Source organism: Macrotis lagotis, chromosome 7, assembly GCF_037893015.1.
Source record: "Macrotis lagotis isolate mMagLag1 chromosome 7, bilby.v1.9.chrom.fasta, whole genome shotgun sequence".
Taxonomy (NCBI): domain Eukaryota; kingdom Metazoa; phylum Chordata; class Mammalia; order Peramelemorphia; family Peramelidae; genus Macrotis; species Macrotis lagotis.
The window spans coordinates 156,437,794-156,455,724 of record NC_133664.1 but is presented as its reverse complement, the minus strand read 5'-3'; the positions used below and the strand labels follow the sequence as shown (position 1 = coordinate 156,455,724).

Sequence of the window (17,931 nt, the reverse complement as noted above, 5' to 3'; positions counted from 1 at the left end):
TAATTGTTTACCTCTATTATTATATATTATTATTTCACAGTGCTTATAAAATAGAAAATAAAATTTTTCAATGATCAAATGTAAACTTTTACCTATGGAGACATGCCTGGAAGTGCCAAAAAAACAATACAGGATAACAGGATAAAATGAAGAATACAGGCCAAATACAGGAGGTACAGCTGCCAACATTGCAAAAGCTAAACCTAGGGGATAGAAAAAAAAGAAAGAAAGAAAAGAAATAGCCATAAAAGATAGTGAATGCATTCACATTTGAAGGTTTTTTTAAAATCCTCAATGAAATCATTGTACTCTTAAATAAACAGAAATCCAAGTCTTAAAAATCTAAACAGTCTGAGTATCCTGTTTAAAAAAAATCTCTATATGAACAATTAAGAAAATGAAAAAAAATTTTAGGATATGGTTATTTTTTAAAAAGAAGTTATTATAATATTCTTTTGAATAATGAGGTCCCATAGTCCTTTTTATTTATTCAACTTAAAAAAAATTAAACACAACTTTTGAGGAACAAATCCATTTTGTAAAGTGAGTTCCCCATGTACATGTGCTACAATTTAGGCCCTTGAAGAGAGCCATCAAGATGATTAAAATAATTAGGCTACTGTTCTGTGAAATACCAAAAGATATTAGTTCTCAAGAAGAAAAAATTTTAAGGAAATAAAATATAACTTCCTCCCTGCCATATTCCCATACAAGAACACTTTGTTCCTGTGTTTTTATTAATGTTGGAATTCATATACATTATGTCACAATTAACACTTGAGAAACCAACACACACGGAGAAGGATAATCTGATTGATATTTTTTATATCATGTAATTGGTCATATAGCATTTGCTTATCTCTAAGTGAGAGGAAGCTATTTCCAAAGACACCCTACAGTACTTTAGGATAGATCCAATTGTTACTAAAAAAGTTATATTAAGAGGCGGCTAGGTGGCGCAGTGGATAGAACACCCGCCCTGGAGTCAGGAGTACCTGAGTTCAGATTCTGTCTCAGACACTTAATAATTACCTAGCCATATGGCCTTGGGCAAGCCACTTAACCCCACTGCCTTGCAAAAACTTAAAAAAAAGTTACATTAGGTTCAAGTCTCTTTCTTTATAATTTTTATCCATTATTTTTCCTGGCTAAATATCACTAATTGATTCAAATGATCTTCAAAGCAAATGATCTCAAGGTCTTTTGATATGTTGCTTATCCTCTGGATAGTCTCTAGATCATTAATATCCTTGATAAAATGTGGCAGTTTTAATTGAACATCACATATCAGATGTGGTTTGATCAGAGTAGAAGACAGCAATACTATCAATCCTCTAGTCAACTTCAAATGCATCCTAAGATCACATTAAAACTTTGTGTGTGTGTGTGTGTGTGTGTGTGTGTGTGTGTGTGTGTTTGTGTGTTCAAGCCTACCCCTACCTTGTGCATTTGATTTTTTTAACCCAAACATAAGACTTTAAATTTGTTCCTATTAAATTTCATTTTAAATTCTATCCAATATTTTAGCCTGTCAGGAATTTTATATGTTATCAATGTTTCCTAAATTTATAATACCTTCAAATTCAATAAGCAAGTTATTTGTGTTTTTCTGCAAGTCAGTGATTAAAAAAATAGTGTATGACACTGCGCCAAGTACATATCTTTGGAATATTTCAAGAGACTTCTTTTCAAATTAACATTGAGCTGATATTGAATCTATGTAGCTAGTTCTAGTTCAACCTCGCTATATTATTTCCTAGCCCATACTCTTCCATTTTGTCCACAAGAATGGCATAAGAGACAGACAAATGTTTTATAAAATTTAAGCAAACTGTATCTATAGCATTCCTAAGATCAACTATGTGTCAAAAAAGGAAATAAAGCTAGTTTGAAACAATTGACTTACTCTTAAGTGGCCTGGCTCTTGTTACAACTCTAACCTTTTTTTAGAGATTCATCATGAACAACTTTAATAATAACTTTTCCAGGATCAAAGTCGAGCTCACTAATTTAGTTTGCAGACTCCAATCTACTCATACTTTTCTTTTCTTTTTCTTTTTTTATGGAATATATGCCTTCTTCTAGTGCTCTGAACATCTACTATTCTCCTCAGCTCAGCAATCACACCTACCACGATTTTTGTTACTCTGATATGTAGTTTATCTTAGCATAATGCCTTGAATTCACCAAGGAAGGCATGTTCTGCATTTTTCCATTTATCATGGGTTTCAATTTCCTCTTATTAATTTTTGTTCTGCTGTTTGAAATTGAAAGGAATTCTCATTGGCAAAGAAAAAAGTTAAGAGTTGAGCAATTATACTTTTATTACATTATCTATACCATCTTTTTACCCTCTTTTCCTCCAATATAACTTTAAAAAACCCCATCTCCTTTCTTGTCTTTAGCATGCCTCATCAGTTTCTGTTTATTCTGGGTTCTAACACTGCTGACAATATATTTCCAGGACTATTCCACATATTTGTTATCCTCCTCTGGATAGTCTGAATACATTTGTATTCATCCTAAGTTATTTTCCTTTGCTTCCATTTTCTGTTGATGACTTTTTAAAATTAGGTGCAGTCACATTAATCTCTTTAGACAGTTCTGTCTTGGATTCTTTGGATTCAACATTTTATTCTTGAGAGTTTCCCACTTCTCTAAAGCTGATTTCTTTTGTGGAATTTTATGCTGTGAAATTCAACTTATTCTTTTTATGAACTTTTGAAATTTCTCAAGGCTTCTGGTAGAGATGGTCATGTGAAAGGGGCAGAGCAGCCCAATTCTCCTATTTTTCTTCATCAACAATCTAAAAACAGACTGAACACTAACCAACAATTATGAAGAGAGAGCTTCAATTTGTTTCTTTATCTAGTCCAAGATTGAACAGAAAAAAATTACTAGAAGCCATGGACACTGAAGAAGAGTCTTGGCAGAGAAGCCAGGAATAAAAAAAACCTGGAGGCTTTTATTCTTCTATAGAGTCTAAAGGAGAAAAACGCTGTAGGACAGAAGACCACAGTGGTGTCATGACAAAGGATCCCAAAAGCAAAATACCCTGATTTTTAGGAAAGCCTTGTGGGGGGAATAGTAGACTGTAGCAATTCAATGACCACAGAAACCCTGGGAATTTATTGAGAAAATATCATCGGGGTGAGGAAGAAACAATAGTTCATGGTAGCATGCTGACTAGAAGCAATTAGTTACAAAGTTGATGGGGACAATGTCAGAACCCTAAGTCCAGACACAGGAGGGGAAAAGAAAGCCAGCAGCAGCAATCTGGAAAGTGGAGGCAGAATCTAACAGGATCTATCTACCCTACCATTCCTGTGTGCATCAGGTAGTCAAGTCTGACCCTGACAAAAATGAAAAATTAGGAACTCCTAACAAAGATATGTTAACAGATGCCAAATGCTATGAAGAAATATTATAGGTCAAGAACTGACCAAAAGAGAAACCCAGAAAAAGAAAATAATTTCACAACTACAGGTTGAGACTCAAAGAAAATGACGACTTAGTGTCAAGAACTACATACCTAGAATACCTAGAGGAAATGAAGATAACAGAATTAAGAGCTCTGGAAGAAGGATAATAAAAGTTCAGAGTAGGAAATGAAACTGTTAGGTAGGTAATAAATTTCATAGAAATGAGAATGAACCCAATGGACCTCAAAGACTTCATGTGGATACAGAAAAAAAAGATTGAAAAAAAATAAGAGAAAATATAGGATATATGCTATAAAAAGTACTTGACCTGGAAAATAGATCAAGGAGAGGGAACTTAAGAATTATTAGACTAACTGAAAACCAGTACCAGAAACAAAGCCTGCATACTTTGTTTTTAAAAATCATAAATAAAAACTGTCAATATGGATTAGGACTAGATGACAAAATCAAAAATAGAAAAAATCCACCAGTCATATCTGGAAAAAACTCACCATGAAAATTCTCAAAAATTTTCTTGCCAAAACCAGTAAAAGGCTAGCAACCAGAAAGAATGAGTTCAGGTACTGAGGAACAAGCATCAGGATCATACAAATTTGTATAAAACTCAAAGAGAAATGGAAGTAGGGCAGCTAGGTGGCACAGTGGATAGAGCACTGGCCCTGGAGTCAGGAGTACCTGAGTTCAAATCCAGCCTCAGACACTTAATAATTACCTAGCTGTGTGGTCTTGTGCAAGCTACTTAACCCCATTGCCTTGCAAAAACCTAAAAAAAACCAAACCTAAAAAAGAGAAATGGAAGCCACTAATCTGTACATAATGATCCCTGTGAGCCATATATTGACATAATTTTAAAATGTAATATTAACCATGTTTATTGTATTTTTATTTTATTTTGCTAAATATTTTTTAATTATATTTCAAACTGGTATGTACCATAGGACATGTTTTGGGCCGAATCCACACTATTGATATCATTAACTTACAAGATCAGATAGCTATTAATATAAAAGAGACTCCTGGAATACACTATTCAAAAAGACAAAAGTTAAAAAAGTAATAATCAAGCCTAACTTACCTTAGAAGGAAAAAAAAAATGAAACTTTAATTTTAAAAAGAGGGCTTTCAAGCTTTCCTGATTTAAAAAAAATACTGACTTACGTAAGAACTTTGAAATACAAACTCAAGCACCCAGAGAAACCTAGAAAGCTAGATACTTTTGCTCTACTGGCAGGGCCTACATGATGGAAGTTTTTACATTCTCATAGAGGGAGAAGAGAATTCTCTTGAGAATCCTATAGACTTTAAGAATCACAAAAGTTATTAAACAAGACAAAAAGAGGGATTAAGAATGGTTTTATTCTATTTTGATAGTCTTAATATAGGAAAGTATAAGTAAGAATAAAAGAATACCCTTGGGAAGAAATGATAAAGACAACTTGGAGTACATGAGAAGAATCCTATAAAAATGGAAGATAGGAAAAGGGGTATGGGGCATCACATGAATCTTACTCTCATCAAAACTGGACAAAGGAGCACTGAATATAAACATGAATGAAGACAAACCCAGGAAATTGAACCTAGACTCAGATAAGAAAGAAGGAGGAATATGACAATGCAGTGACAACATTGTAACAGGAGAAATAGAAATATATTCCTATAGAACCTGAATGTATATTCAAAGAATATTAAAGGAGTTAAGAAAAAAAGAGACATTGAGATAGTTTTGGTTATGTTCTGAGGGTTTGAAGAAGGGAAAGAGAGGGAGCATAAAAAAGGAATATACCGGGGATGTGAAAAGACTATATAAACAGGAGGAAGGAATGGGGGAAAGGGCATCATATGAATTTCATACTTATGTGAACACACACATACAAACATATACACACCCACACACAAAGAATTTGGTATAGCAATTCATTAAATGATACAGAAAAACAAGTAGTGATAATAGGGGCAGGGATAAATGGAAGATTAAAACCAAAAGGGAAACAGTTGAAAGCTAAACAACTTTTCCTAATATGGAGGGAGGATCAAAGGGAGGAAAAAAAAAGAAAAAATAAACAAATATAAAGAAATGTTTTAAATTTTCCTAGACAGCTGGGGAAATGGTCTAACAAATTGCAGTACAATTTATATGAATATAATCATATATTATTACACTGGAGGAAATAGTGAAATACATGATTTCAGAGAATCCTGGTTCTCTTGAACAAATGCACAGTGAAGTAAAAAAAAATTGGAGAACAATATTTCAGGGACAAGGAAAACATATTTAAAGACTTAGAAACTCTGATTGATGAAATGACCAACTATGCCCCTAGAGGAGCTATGAGGAAGCATGTTACCTTCTGACAGACAGGTGAGGGATACAAGGAAAAGAAAGAGACATATTTTTGGATGTAGCCACTATGTGAAATCATTTGACTTGACTGTTTGCTGTCAAATCTTGGGTATGTTTCTGAAGACAACAGGATCCTTGTATTATTGTCATCTTTACAGACAGCATCCTCAGTAGCCCTAGTTATAGAGTCAGGAATGACCACTATTAATCTCTTCTTCTCTGACCTTTACAGTGACCTGTTGGTTGAAAGTACCCATGGATAGATCCACATCATCATTCCTTGGAAGACAAGCAGCTGCTTTCTCTTGGATTCAGGTCATTCTTCTTTATGACAAATTTCAAATCTATTGCTTAGCTCCAAAGTACTTAGAATCCTAAATTAGAACTAGAAATTCATTAGTAGTTAACTAGTAAAACTTCTCATTTTACAGAAGAGGAAACTGAGACCCAGAGAGGTTAAGAAACATATCACACAGATGGCAGAGTCAGTTTCCCTGATTCCAGGTTCAGAGCTCTTTGTAATGCAAAAAAATCTCCCTTAGCCATCATAGTAAGCTGCTATTTTCTCCTCTTCTTCTTCCATCTATTATATTGAAGTTTTTCTTTTTTGAAAGAATATCTTATTTTTCCTGATAATCTGAAGAGTGGAGAGTCATTCCTCAAGTCCATCTGCCTTTTCTTCCAAGAAACAATTATTTGGCTAAGGTAAAAAGACAAACATCGCATATATTATATAGCTTTATATAATCCTACCTATTCTATACACTTTGTAGAAAAAGCTTCAGTCTTTTGTCATTCATTCTTGTAGCTCTTAGGGCTAACATTTCTTTTGAGAAATACTGTAGAAATTGTCTGGTTGGGGTATTTTAACTCTGGAATTCTCACTTTCCATTTTCACCTCTGTTAGCATCCTCTCACCCTATTAGTATCTTGATAGACACACCTTACTTTTCATCCCTGGTATCACCAGTCTCTTTTCCTTTCTTGTTAGGGTGTTCTGTTATTTGTGCAACTGGAATCCTCAAGTCCTCTCAAATTACACCTTTTCTTTTTCAAACCTACTTTACAATTTCTTCTCTTGATCTGAACTACTGAGATTATTCTATTAGATGACAATTTAGTTCTATTTCTGCAATCTTGAAAACATTTTCTATTCACTGTTCATGCAGTTATATTTTTATAAGCTTATTAAATAATCTTTAGGGCCTTACAAATACTATTACAATGTTTGCTTAATAGTATATATGATTTTTGGAATGTTTTCTTGAAATTTTAAAATATATTTTACATTAGAAAGTCAGAAAAAAAATTTCAAAGATCTCTAGAAGGTAGCTCCCTACATATAGTAAATATTCAACAGCTATGTAAAATGAGGTATTTCTTCAATTGAATGATCTGGAATGGCTCTGGGTAAGACCTCGGTCCACCTGTCAAATTTCATAGCTATGGAATCAGTATTATTATATACCATTTCTCCATTTACTACTCTCCTGAAACTTCGTGAGAATTAGGTTTTTTTTAAATACAATAAATCCCATTTCATTTATATTGATTATTACATGTATTCAAATATATAAACAAGAATAAAAGAAAGAAAATGTAAGACAAAACCCCAAAGTGATTGTAAGTGATTGTATGCAACCACATACTTCTATTTCTTGCCAATTATTAAAAGGAATAAAATATGTATATTGACTTTATCAGGCTTATTGACATAATTTTTGTTCCTATTAGTATTGTCTTTATATATAACAGCTATATATAAAGATTATATAGCTGAAGTTAGAATATATATTTTTCTTTCAAACATGCTTGTTTTTTTCCAAACTCCCATGCCTATATGGATGTGCAGTCTTCAGTGAGGAAACTTTTTCTTACAATGTAGATATGATATTGTTCTTCAAGCTATAATCCTATAGAGAGTAGTTCTGTGACTTGCCCAGGGTCACAAAGGCAGTATATGTAAGTAAGCACATGTATACTTATACATATATGTGTGTGAGTATATATATATATATATATACTCACATATATGCATATACATATAACACACATGGGTAAATGTTTCTATCTATCTATCTATCTATCTATCTATCTATCTATCTATCTATCATCTATCCATTTATGAGATAGGCAACACAGTCCTGCCAACTTCCTCAGCAGGTACCCAATCCCTACTTTCTCAGAAAAACAAACTACTGAAGATTATTGAAGACCCAGGAAATAAAGTCTCACTGCCAAAGTTGTTGGTATTGTCAAATTGTTAACTGTCATAAATGGATATGGTTTTATCAATGGAAACCACACAAAAGAAGTTATGTTACTATTTGTCATGCCACTGAATTGTAAAAAACACTGGGCCTTTCCATCTGACATATCTGACTTATTGACTGTGAATTAATTGAAAGTGGAAGTGACCTTGCTTTTTTATTTGTATCCCCAATACTAAGTATTCAGTTTTGTGTATATTAAGGGTTTAATGAATACCTTTTCATTCATTCATTCCAGATTCTGAGGCTACCTCTCTATCCACTATGCCAAGTTCCATCTTCATAGAACAAAGAAATATTCAAAACAGTTTTTAGGAGTAGTTAAAAAATCATGACTGTTATAAAATATGATTTATATATGAGTATAAAATCTAATGGAACAAATCAAAAAGAAGGAATATATTTTAAAAGAAACTGAGATAGTAGAAGAAACATGGATTGAGTTTTACTAACCTTGAGGAAGATGTAACACCCCTGTACTTATACCTGAGACAAAGTCCCCAAAGACATATTCCCTTGGTTTATAGGCTGGCAACCATTTACATATGGGCAAGAACATATAGATAATATTCCTTATTTTTTTAGGAGTACAGCTGCAAAAGAGAAAAAGACAAATTAATATATTTTCTAATTTCTAACAACAGACATTTCCTGCTCTGTAATTATTCTAACAAAGTAATCACAAAATTTATATTCTATATGACATTCCCCTCTTGAACAAGTCAGAGAACTGAAAGATTTGTCTTTTAGAACTATTTTGTTAGAGTTAATACTCTGATCAATGATCTGTAGCTGACTCTGCAAAAGAATGGAGGTTTCATTTAGAAGTTAATGAGATATACCACAAGAGTAAACCAAACTCAAGATTTAAGAAAGCAAAGCTGAAGAAAAACATGATGCGTATTTTTCCGGAAAAGGATTTCAAAGACAGGTGACATGAAATGAGGACACAAGACTAAGAGAGCTTGGTTAAGGTGTAAGAGCAGGTAAACCTAATCTATTTTCTTAGGTAGAATGAATTTGTGAACCATGTATCAGACTTTCTCCATTTAAGTCAGGATTATAATTGGTCCTATAAAGAATAAAGCAAAAGAATGTGTGAGGACCAGTTTATATCTGTCATGACCACCGTAAGACTTAAAATCCATGTACTATTTTGTTGATGTGCTGACATTATTGTTATGTAGAAAAGGCATGATATTTTGATTGTCCTGTGAATTGTGTTTTGTACAGTGTGCCCTCTGGTGGTTAACTGTATCTATTAACTAAATAAAAGGTATTCTGGAAAAAAAACCACTAACCTAGAATCATAGATCTCTGAGCTGTGGAGGTACTCCAGAGATGATCTGATCTAGCATTTGTCTTCCAATAGGAACATATTATATCCATATTACGAATAAGATAAAATGATTTATCCAAAATTATTCGGTTATTAAGTCTATCTCCATTTCCACCTTTTTTGCTATATTGTGTCTAGCCAATGTATATTTTTAAGCTGTTTCTCTTTCATGTTTTTAATATCTTATATCTGATCCCATGATTGTGATGCTTAAGGGTCAGAAAACTCTAGAAGCTGTATGTTTTTAATTCATTACCTTTCCCTATGTTTGATTTTAATTCATATTCATTGTACAAATATTTTATCATTCCATAATCTTTTTTTTGCTTCCTCCAAAACTTTTAAAAACATTACTTCCAAAGCAGAACCTAAGTCTCCCACTTCAACAGTGCTAATTTTAGTTAAACCTGCTATTTATGTTTTCACTAAGACTAATATTTATTACAAATACAAAATTTATATCATTTTTATACATCCTTTTCTCTTTCTTAAAGAAGTTTAGTTTTTAAGTTTAATACTTAAAAATATTTAATATTAAAATAAAAATGCTTAAAAAGTATTAGGACAAACTATCTCCTTGAGAATTCATTATTTATTGCTATTAATGAAGTATTCCTATGTAAAAGAAAAAAATTAAAATTAAATTCCTTGCCAATCATACAAACAAGACTCCAGTACTAATTTTTGAGGTAATGAATGCTCTAATGGGCCCTGGAGATACAGGACCATTAAAACAGCAAGAGAATGGAATTGGAGTTAACTTTTCTGAGTCTTGTCTTTTACTTCTCAACAACAGTCAGGTCTTTTAGCATGAAGATAAGATAGTAGTTATCCCATTGGAACCAATTTGGGGCTTGAGAAACTGGGATTTTAGTTTAATAAGGTTTCAGTAAAAGACTGGAACTTATTATTATTTTGGCAGTGAACCATTTCTTTTTTGCTTGTTTATTTTCCTTGGTATTGTTTGGGTTTATTTTTCTAATAATGTACCAACATGTACTATTTGAGGCAGGTCTTGGAGCTAATATAATACTTCAGAGAACCTGAATTTTGCCTGCTTGACTCATTCCTAATTTCTGATGGTTTATAACTGAAGATGTAAACACTGATTATCAATCAAACCAGGAGAAGATACAGTCACATTTTGTGGAATCTTGTAAATAGGCTCTTTTTTTTAAAGAAAAAATTTGCTAAAGGGTATGATAGCATCTTTAGGCTTATTATTACCAAGGTAAAGTGCTTCACAAAATCAGTTGTCCTTTTATTCTGGGTTCTTTGATAAAACCTGAAGGTGAAAAAGTTAGGCAAAGGATGAGAAAAAGAGTTTAGCAGGAAGAAAGGGAGCAGAGGTAGATAGTTACTTTGATAGTTGGGAAGTACAGAGCCAGTTGTTTACAAACTTAGACACTGGCAAGAAGTTGTAAGCACTTATGATAAATAGTCATATTAAGTATTATTATTCAAGTTCTGTATCTGCCACATAATGCCTTTAGGACCTAATCTTTCAGTGCTCTAGGTGACTTTCTAAGAGTATAATTTGCTCAAAAGATGCTGATCTATTTGGAAGAGAAAAGTTTCCTCATCTGGAAATTGCCTATATCAATGGAAACCACAGGCCAAGTCCCTATCACTAGTCACTTAGGTAAGTAAATATACATTTATTAAGAGCCTACTATATCCAAATCACTGTGGTAAGTGCCAGGAATACAAAAAGAGGTAAAAGATAGTCCTTACCCTCAAGATGTTCACAATTTAAAGGAGGGGACAAGAAAATAACCAAATACAAACAAATTACATAGGGAATAAATGGGAAAAATTTGAGAACGAAAATATTAGAATTCAGAGGGTTTGGGAGAGACTTCCTGGGGAGAAATTATTAGTTGGGACAGTTAAGGAAGTCTGTAGGCAGAGATGAGGAAGGATAGCATTCCAGGAATGTTAGACAGCTAGAGAAAATACCCAGAATCAAGAGATGGAGTATCTATTTAGTGAAACAACAATGAGGTCAAAGCCACTGGATTACAGAATACATAATGGGAAGTAAAGAAGGAAGAAGACAGAAAGACAGGCAGGAGCTAAGTTATAAAGGGCCTTAAATGCCACTGTCTCTATTAAAGATGATATCTGTTAAGAGGAGTTACTTAATTCTTCTCAACTTTAGTGTCCTCAAATGTACAATGATAGGGTTGGACCCTTCAAGATCTCAAGCTATGTTTTTATATTTCCCTATGCCATTATTTATATGCCCATATATCCCACACTAACAGAAATGGCATAAATGGTTTTCACTATTTATTAGTCTTTATCTCAAGAAACAGAACTTCTCTGGATCACAAGGCTTGGATCTCACAAAGGCTTAATTACAGACCATACAAAACACCTTAACTCTTGTCCCATACTCAATGTGCAAACATAGTACCTTAAAGCCCGTTTTATCTTATCTCCAATAGGGTCAGAAACTTTGTCCTTCTTGTGAAGCTTTCCATGTAGGGCTGGATAGCTATAGATGGGACGCTCCACACAATACGTTTGGGTTGCTATAAGAATTTCATTTTCTTGTGTGTGATCCATAGTATCCTGGAAGTTATTCATTGTTAGAAGTAGTCAAGCTTAGCTTGTGTGTCACTGTGAAGGGAAAAAAATTATTTAGATGATTGAGTGTATGTGAATATATTTAGAAAAACTGGGAGGTACCCTAAGATGTTATCTAGGACCACTCCTTTCTTTTTTTTTAAAAGTAAGTTTTATTTTTATTAAAGATATTATTTGAGTTACACAATCCCCCCCCATCTTACTTCCCTCCTTCCACTCCCCCCAAAGGAAAACAATCTGTCAGTCTTTACTTTGTTTCCATGTTGTACCTTGATCCAAATTGGGTGTGATGAGAGAGAAATCATATCCTTAGAGAGGAGACAAGAAGTCTAAGAAGTAACAAGATCAGACAATAAGATATCTGTGTTTTTCTAAATTAAAGGGAATAGTCCTTGAACTTTGTTCAAATTCCACGGCTCTTTACGTGGATACAGATGGCACTCTCCTTAGCAGACCACCCCAAATTGCTCCCGACTGTTGCACTGATGGAATGAGTGAGTCCTTCAAGGTTGATTATCACCCCCATGTTGCTGTTAGAGTATACAGTGTTTTTCTGGTTCTGCTCATCTCACTCAGCATCAGTTCATGCAAATCCCTCCAGGCTTCCCTGAAATCCCGTCCCTCCTGGTTTCTTTCTTTTTTTTTTTTTTTTAGGTTTTTTTGCAAGGCAAATGGGGTTAATCGGCTTGCCCAAGACCACACAGCTAGGTAATTATTAAATGTCTGAGGCCAGACTTGAACCCAGGTACTACTGACTCCAAGGCCAGTGCTTTATCCACTGCCACCTAGCCGCCCCCCTTTTTTAGTTTATCTTATTATATAGCTTGATCCCATCCACACATTCCAGTCATCTCTCTGACTTTGCACTGATTGTCCCCCACACCTAAGATACACTTTCTCCTCACTCTCCAAATTAGAAACTCTGGTTTCCTTATAGATTCAACCCAAGTGCCACCTTCTTCATTAGAAATCTGTATCCCTAACTATTAATAACTTTCTTCTCAAGGTTACCTTGTTGTTCTTTTGGATGTATTTTGCATATAACTAACTATATGGTTGTACTATATTTCCCCCAATAGAATATAGCTTCCTCACAGACAATAACTTTCATTTTTTTGTCTTTATATCCTCAACACCCATCACAGTGACACATAGAAGGCACTTAATACTTACTGATTAATTGATAGTCTAGTAACCCTTCTCACTCTCCACTCAAGTGAGATTATGTTTGCCTGTCCATGGTTCCTAGTGCTTCTTTTCCAAAATGCTTTGAAATCATCCTTTTAATAATATGTTCAAATTTTCTCCTCTCTTCCTTCAGTTTCCTTATCTAGACTTCATAATACTTTCAGGCCATAGTTTTTTGAGCTATGTACCCCCCCCCCAATAAACCATGTAAACATGTCCCCTTACATAAAAAGTTACTTTACTTAAGGAAGTTAAAATCTAATTGAGAAGATAGGAAAATTCATAAGAAAATTAAAGACTTACATGGGGAAAGACTCATATGAGCAAGCAAAAATTATATAAAATTTATACAAAATTATACAATTTTTTTTAGGTTTTTGCAAGGCAAATGGGGTTAAGTGGCTTGCCCAAGGCCACACAGCTAGGTAATTATTAAGTGTCTGAGACCGGATTTGAACCCAGGTACTCCTGACTCCAGGGCCGGTGCTTTATCCACTATGCCACCTAGCCGCCCCTTATACAAAAATTTAAATGAAAGATTAGTAAAGTTATATGAGTTTACTCAAGGAGGATGTCCTGGAATAACTGGGTTCTGAGTAGTGTTTTGAAAGGGATGAAAGAAATGAACTGATATAAATGAAAGGGGAATATATTCTAAATGTGGACAGATATGAAGGAACAGGTAAGACATAAAGAGATCCCTTGATTGGAATATTTGAGGAATAATGAGAATGGTAAATTAATTGGGGGAGGTGCAGTTAACAAAGGGGCCTTGAAGGTCAAAAATTATTTGTCCCGATTTAATATGAGAGGTATTAAAATATAAATTTCTGAGCAAGAAATTCTGAGTTCTTATCCCACAGGGACTCAATGGATAATCAATGTGGAGAGTCTGTAAGAGGAAGAGAATAAAGGGATAATTCTAGAGATTGATTTCTTGAGAATGCAAAATTTATACATATTTCCATGTCTAGTGTCTCTTGATTAAGGGAACATATCAGAACTTGCAGCATAACATTTGGAGTCAAATCAATCATTTATTAAGTGTCTACTATGTGCCAGGCCTGGTATTATATATTTGGTATCCAAATATAAGAATGAAACAATCTCTATTCTAAAGAGAAATTAGCAAGGAGAGATAATATATATATATATATATTATATATAATAAACAGAAAGAGAATCAAAATACATTAACACAGGGGCAGCTAGGTGGTGCAGTGGATAGAGTACCAGCCCTGGAGTCAGGAGTACCTGAGTTCAAATCCTACCTCAGACACTTAATAATTACCTAGCTGTGTGGCCTTGGGCAAGCCACTTAACCCCAATGCCTTGCAAAAAAAAAATCCCTAAAAAATACATTAACACAAATTAGTTAAATACAGAGTAGCTTGGGAGGGAAAAGGCTAGTAGTTGGGAGTAGAGGAAAAGCTTCTACTGAGAATTTGGCATCTGAGATCAAATAATGACAGTGACAACAACAATAATAATAGAGCATTTACAAAATGCTTGACCTACATTATCTCATTTGATCTTTGGACTGATTCTGGAGTAGGACTACAAGTATTATTTCCTTATTTTGCAGATGTGAAAGCTGGGATTAAGTGACTTGCCTATGCTCACATAATTAATAAATTCTAGAGGCAGGATTTGAACCTAGATCTCTAATGACTCTAAGTACAGCACACTTTTCACTTCACCATGCTGAAAAGAAAGAGGGAGAACCAAGTTCAGTCTTGAGTCAAATAGAGGCTCGATCTAGAGTTTAAATTAAGTAAAGCCTCAGATGAACTCAGATCTCAGATCACATACTATTTCTTATCCCTCCCCACCTCACCCAGGTAGGCTTAAAGAAAGAATTAAAATCTGTATTATGAAGAGATTCAGAAGGGAAATGAAGAAAGAAGGAATAAGGAACTAACATCTTTTGTAGTATTAGGGTACTGTGTGTGGAAGATTTTTTTTTCTTTCCCTTCTGAGATTTGTCAAGTGGGATAATGCAATGATTGGCATTGAGGAGGAGGACAGACAGAAAAAAGAGATAAATGAAATGTTCTTGATGAATAATTTTCATGCTCAACAACAGTGATTTAATAATTAAGCACCAAAGACTATCAGTACCCTGTAATCAACTAGGCTGGGTGGCAAAGTAGTTAAAGAACTGGAGGTATTGAATAACAAGACTGTTATCTAACTCATCATAGACCTTCAGAAGGCTGACTGCAATTATATATCACCATGGTGGTTAAAACAAAATTAACTTAGAGGAGATTGTGACTTTTGTGAGATAGCCAAATTTCTGGTCTGAGCTCGATAAGACACAGTGAACATTGGTGCAGAATAGTTTCATCACGAAATGTTTCAGAGAAGTCAAAAGATTTTAGAAGTTTAACCTTTTTTTATTGGGGTAGCTGGGTGGTGCAGAGCATAGAGCACAGGGCCTGAATTCAGGAAAACCTGAGTTCAAATCTGACTAAGACACCTCTGTTTACCTTAAGTTCTCCATCTGTAAAATAGGGATAGTAACAGCACCTACCTCACAGGGTTGTTGTGATTATAATTGTAAAATACATAGCACAATGCCTGATATATAGTAAATACTATGTAAATGTTAGTTGTTAGCTATTACTGCTGCTGCTGCTGCTGCTGCTGCTGCTGCTGCTGCTGCTGTTCCTACTCATACTACAACTTAAAAGGAGAGAGCTTAGAAAGTCTCCTTAAAGGAGAGATGAATTATGGAACCTTAAAGTTGGGAAGATCCATAAAGATCATGTAGTCCAATTCCTCTTATTTTACTAATGAAAAAACCAAGGCCTTGAAATTCTCACTTTTGCACTTGTATTTGATGGCTCAATTAGTAAAGAAGTTTTCATTTTAAGGATAATTGGGAAATATATATTCTTCTGAATATGTGCAGTCAATAGAGTATCTGTCCTGAAGTCAGAAAGACTCATCTTCCTGGGTTCAAATCTGACCTCTGACACTTACTAGCTATACAACTCTGAGCATGTTTCCCTCATTTTCCTTATCTGTAAAATGAACTGAAGAAGGAAATGGCAAAGCTACCCCAGTTTCTTTGTCAAGAGTTGGACTCAATTAAATGACCAAACAATAAAATTCTACTGATATTCTTTCCAGTCATCCATACATAATTTTGAAATCATCCTTGACTTCCTTCACCTTTATTTTCCATAGCCGATTCTTGCTAAGTCTTTTTGCCTTTTCACATTATCTCTGAAATCCATTCCTTTGTCTGTGCTATTTCAGTTTCTACTCTAAATCAATACATCAGTATCATTCTCATTGAAAATTCAAATAACCTCCTAAACCTCGTCTTTTTTTTCCTTCCACTTAAACTCTATATACTTAACCCTCTATAACTTCTATAACCTCCTCTTCCCTTATATAACATAAGTCAACTACCATCATTCCCTTACTCAAAAAATCTTCAGGAGTTTCCTATTGGCTCAAGGGAAAAATACAAACTGTAGCCTGGCATTTCAATACTTTCACAATAGGACTTTCAATATACCTTTTCAGACTTGTTTTGCATTATTCCCCTTTACATATACTGTAATAACCAAGTCGACTTACTTTTGATATTTGACATTCCTAACTCCATTCTTAGAACAAAATTACTTCTTCCTTTTGCCTCTTAAATACTAACTTCTGTCAAAGCTCAGTGAATGTGCAGACTCCTATGAATCTATTCTTTTGGGAAGTGATAATGCTCTTTTCCTACCAGAAACACTGCATCTTATTTTAGTGTAGAGAGTGCTGTTCCAACTTAGTAGTATACTTAGAGCCTTGCATATGGTAGGAGATTAACAATTTTTTTTTTAGATTTTTCAAGGCAACGGGGTTAAATGGCTTGCCCAAGGCCACATGACTGGTAATTATTAAGTGTCTGGGTCGGATTTGAACCCAGGTACTCCTGACTCCTAGGCCAGTTCTCTATCTACTGCGCCACCTAGATGCCCCTAAACAAATGTTTTCTACCATTTAATAAATTAAGACATTGACACAAAGATCAACAATTGTCACAAGGTTGCCCATAAGATCAAAGTAAAGGTTAAAACAAATCCTGATGTGGTTTTACATTTGCATTTTAAACAAACATTTTAGAAGAATAGATATTAGAAAACTAGCATTTGTCTAAAATCCAAAGCGGTACTGTTTAATCAGTATCAACAAAAGAACTGTGCTAAACTTTTACTTGACAAGATAAATTTATTTTGAAAACAGAACTTTCTATGGATTTGATATGTATCGTATAAGTTGGCAATAATTCCCTTATTTTCCTCATCTATACCAACATCTTTGCCAAGAAGATCTCAAATGGGGTCATGTAGAATTAGACAAACCTGAAATGGCTGAACAACAAAGTTCTATTGAAGGTAGTACCATCTTTCCAGTCATCCAAGTACATAATTTTGAAATCATCTTTAACTCTTCCAAGATGAAACTATCAAAATGAGGTACTAGCAAAAATTCTCCAAATATATGTTCATGTCTTATTCAAAATATATTTTAGGAATCAGTGAAAGAGTTATTTATATATTAAAATTAACATGAAAAGTACTTCATATTTTGAATTTAAAAATGAAAAGTGATGAAATGTCAGGAGTTGGAAGAAGCAGTCAATAAGCAGTTAAAAGATTCTTATTCTAAATCCTAATTCTAATCCTAACTATAATTTAGGTTAAACTGCTTAACTTCTATGAGTCTTAGGTTCCTCATCTGTAGAAAGGGGTGGAC

General features: G+C 34.0%; 1 protein-coding gene across 1 annotated transcript in view; it reads right to left on the bottom strand.

Moving 5' to 3' along the window:
- The window catches only part of SLC26A5 (solute carrier family 26 member 5), a 48,495-nt gene extending 36,510 nt beyond the window's left edge, over positions 1-11,985 (bottom strand). The window contains exons 1-3 of the mRNA XM_074195295.1: positions 11,813-11,985; positions 8,508-8,647; positions 93-203 (exon numbers count right to left, since the gene is read on the bottom strand). Of these exons, the coding sequence (XP_074051396.1) occupies positions 93-203; positions 8,508-8,647; positions 11,813-11,985 (424 nt within the window). The remainder of the gene's footprint in view (positions 1-92; positions 204-8,507; positions 8,648-11,812) is intronic.
- Positions 11,986-17,931: the final 5,946 nt, after the last annotated feature.